Raw genomic sequence first — 3,989 nt, forward strand, 5'->3', positions numbered from 1 at the left:
AGGTATTACTTGGACGACCCAGTACTCTTGCTGGTTAGTTGAACGGAGTTGTGTCCACACATAAGTGCCATAATAAGGATTCCATACAACAACAAAGAATACTACATTGATGTGATCACAATTTCGTCCACCATGCGCCCACGCGCAAGGGGTCATTCTGCTAAAAATTTCCTAAGTTAAAAGCTGCAGAATTCACCAATTTAAACCCCAATCTTCCAACGGACATAACTTTCTCATTTCAAATCGTTTTTCACCCGTTCTTCGAACGGCATGGACATCCCGGATCCAATTTCATTTCTAAATAGATTTGGCACAAAACAGAGATCCGTAGTCCAAGTTATGTCCCGTCAAAGTATGCCCAAAAACCATATTTTTCATAAAAACCACAAAGTGCCATTTTCAAACAAACCATTTCCAACTCTTTTCAAAATCAATCAAAACATGCCATTTTCATCCCTTTTCCTTGAAATCAATCAAAATATATCAATTTCAACATCAAGCCTCCTCAACTCACACATTGAGATTTTACCATAATATACAAAATCACTATCTCATCATTCTAACCCACTTCACCCAAGTGGCTCAACTCAAATATATTGACATATCATATACTCTTACTCATGCCAATTCTCAACAACACCAATTCCAATAAATCATCATTGTACACAATCAATATCATACTCACCATCAACATGGTCCAACCCACAATTCAACCATAACCAATAATCAAGCATATATTACAACATGCATATTTCTCACACATCATACCACCAATGCATCAATAATCATCATCACATATATGACCCCATCATATATCTCAATCATTCAATAACATCAACCATTCAATGCCTATCTTAGGGCCTCTAGCCTAAGTATTTCCTACCACATTACATATTAGATACGGGAAACCGACACCATACCTTAGCCGATTTTCCAAGCTCAACCGGAGCACTTCCAAACCACTTTTTTTCTCAAGCTCTCAAGGCCTCAACACCTCCAAGAACAGATTTTTCACCACCAAACCCTCTTTAAGCTTTTCAATATCACCAACCAAGCTCCAATATTCACACATACACAACCTAAGCCACAATCATCACACCCATACACAACATCTCAAAACCCAAACATCATAGAACCATAAATTTACACAACATCTCAATACCCAAACATCATAGAACAACAAATTACACTAGGGTTGAGAATCTTACCATATCCAAGGTCCAAGGAGATAAGATTAACCTTTTTCTTCAAGAGAGTTGGGTCCTATAACATCAAAGAGCCCAAAATCTCAACATTTTTGCTCATAAAACTCGAAAACAAGGCTGGAATTTTGAAGAGCAAAACGTGGCTTACCTTAAGATTGGTTGTATGGGTTTTGTAGAGCTCTCCGCGGTGAACGCGTGGCCGCAAACGGAGCGGCAATCGGAGCTCTAGATCAAAAGTTATGGTGGTAACCAAGTGAGAGAAAGAAGTTGAGAGAGAGTTCTTCCCTTCCTCTCCACCATTTCAGCGTGTTTGAGTGTGTTGTGAGGAGAGAGAGTGCTGAAAACTAGGGTTTTGGTTTAGTTTAGTTGGGCCAAGGGCCCACTTTGGGTCCGGTTGGCCCGGTTTGGCCCGTTCGGTCCAATCTTGGTCCGATTTCTATAAAATTGGTACCGAAATTCTCGTCTCAATCTCCTCTATCACATTTAGCCACAAAAATCACATTTTGGGCTTTCTAGAATAAATTCTCATTTATGGGTTAATTAGCCGTTAATTAACCGGGTTTTACATTTCGTAACTTTGGGAGTTTATAACTCCAACTCATCTGTTTATCTTCTCATCTTAGTGCTGAAATTTTCTCTGTATTTTTTCTCCTTTTGGTGTTCTTATCCTATATATGTTGGGAATGAATAACCATATTGATCTGGTGGAGAAAATCACTCCCTAGAGAGAATCATGGAAAATGCATGTTAAAGTTGTGAAGTTGTGGTACCACAAGAATCCTGCTTTTGATGCTTCTCAAAATCTGTTGCATATGGTCTTAATGGATGAGAAGGTCAGTTTTATTTTATGTTAGTATTTCCTTAAGTTGTTGCCACTTTTTTTTAAATATGCAGAAGGGAATTTTTATTCTTGGTTGCAAAGTGATGTGTTTTTGTTGTTTTAATTTTTTAATCAATTGTTTTTATGTTGTTTGGATACCTAAATATGTTAATAATATCAAAATATGACCATTTTTTTAACTGCAGTTACACAAGATCCAAGCAACGATTAGAGATAAGCTTATATCAAAGTTTGCTGTGTCTCTACACGAAGGGAATCTGTATTTGATGACTTATTTTACAGTTGTACCAAACACTGGTATGAACAGAGTGACCAAACATCGGTTCAGACTTTTGTTCCAATACAAGACCTTTGTTGTTTCTGTGGTATCTCCAAGGATACCTCATTCCGGTTTGTGTTTTACATCAATAGATGAAATTGATCAAATGACAAAGGACTACAATTTCCTCATTGGTTTGTACAAGTTTCTTGCTCTACCTTTTTAGGATCATAGTATTATGTTTTAATAAGTGTGATTTCTAATTCAAATTTGTATATGTTTCAATCTAATTATTAGACTTTGTTGGGATCATTACTGGTGTCGAAAAGAAAGAGATATAGCATCATATGGGAAGCTGATCAAAGCAGTTGTGCTAGAAGTTTTTACTCATGGGTAATATGTCTCTTACTTTCTCCCATATCAGTAGTTATCCTCTATTCATTCAATTTTTTTTGTTCCAACCTTTATGTTTATAACAATAAATATATAGTTAGATCCTTTTGATCTTTTGAAACTTATTTCTCCAGCAAAAAGGTCCAATGTAATGTGTTTGGAAATGCTTGTGATCTGTTGGAATATGATAACTTACAAAAATATCCAAGATCTCCGCTGATTGTCCTCGAGTCTTTTAAAATCAAAGCAATTGAAGGTTAGTTTCAGGCATATTCAGCGAATTTTTACTCTAATATTTACTTTTCTGATTTTTGACCTTTTAAGTTAAATATGGTTTGAGACTAATAAAGTAGGATTCTTGGATGCAGGTGGAGTAATTCTACAGAATGTGATAAATGTCTCTAGGTTATTTATTAATCCCAACATTCCTGACTCTGTTGAGTTCCTAAGCAGGTTAGTTGTGAAAAAAATATTGTAAAGGTACAAGCTGCTATGCTTATTTTGTTGGTATTCATGTATATGTTTTGTGTCATGAAGATTAGTTATTGTATCTTTTATGTAGATTTAGTGTAGCCAGTTATGGATTCTCAAGACTTGGGACCAATGACCTTGGATACTGATGAGTGGATATTTTATACGTTTTTTGGGGGTAATTTCATGTAGATTTTAGCATATTTTAATTAGTTTTTAGTAGAATAATATTAGTTTTTAGGCAAAAATCATATTTCTGGACTTTACTATGAGTTTGTGTGTTTTTCTGTGATTTCAGGTATTTTCTGGCTGAGATTGAGGGAGCTGAGCAAAAATCTGAGTTAGGCTGAAAAAGGACTGCTGATGCTGTTGGATCCTGACCTCCCTGCACTCAAAATGAATTTTCTGGAGCTACAAGAGTCCAATTGGCGCACTCTCAACGGCGTTGGAAAGTAGACATCCAGGGCTTTCCAGCAATATATAATAGTCCATACTTTGCGCGAAGATAGACGACGTAACTTGGCGTTGAACGCCAAGTACATGCTGCTATCTGGAGTTAAACGCCAGAAAAATGTCATGATCCGGAGTTGAACGCCCAAAACACGTTATAACTTGGAGTTCAACTCCAAGAAAGGCCTCAACTCGTGGATAACTCTAGTCCCAGCCCCAGCACACACCAAGTGGGCCCCAGAAGTGGATTTCTGCACCAATTATCTTAATTTACTCATTTTCTGTAAACCTAGGTTACTAGTTTAGTATTTAAACAACTTTTAGAGACTTATTTTATATCTCATGACATTTTTAGATCTGAATTTTATAC

The 3,989-nt window shown here is 36.5% G+C and overlaps 1 protein-coding gene across 1 annotated transcript; it reads left to right on the forward strand.

Moving 5' to 3' along the window:
- The first annotated feature begins 1,945 nt into the window (after positions 1–1,945).
- On the forward strand, positions 1,946–3,318 carry LOC110277303 (uncharacterized). The gene is made up of 6 exons (XM_021134476.2): positions 1,946–2,038; positions 2,232–2,509; positions 2,603–2,698; positions 2,833–2,954; positions 3,067–3,151; positions 3,261–3,318. Exons 1-6 carry the CDS (start codon positions 1,946–1,948, stop codon positions 3,316–3,318), a joined length of 732 nt encoding a protein of 243 aa, XP_020990135.2.
- The last annotated feature ends 671 nt before the right edge of the window (positions 3,319–3,989 follow it).

This window comes from Arachis duranensis, chromosome 2 (assembly GCF_000817695.3).
Source record: "Arachis duranensis cultivar V14167 chromosome 2, aradu.V14167.gnm2.J7QH, whole genome shotgun sequence".
In the NCBI taxonomy this organism is placed as follows: Eukaryota; Viridiplantae; Streptophyta; class Magnoliopsida; order Fabales; family Fabaceae; genus Arachis; species Arachis duranensis.

Excerpts from the sequence above, each read along its gene's own strand:
- LOC110277303 (XM_021134476.2), top strand. The coding sequence starts at position 1,946 with ATGCATGTTAAAGTTGTGAAGTTGTGGTACCACAAGAATCCTGCTTTT. Across the intron at positions 2,699-2,832 it reads CTAGAAGTTTTTACTCATGG|CAAAAAGGTCCAATGTAATG; the intron begins GTAATATGTCTC and ends TTATTTCTCCAG. Across the intron at positions 3,152-3,260 it reads TCTGTTGAGTTCCTAAGCAG|ATTTAGTGTAGCCAGTTATG; the intron begins GTTAGTTGTGAA and ends TCTTTTATGTAG.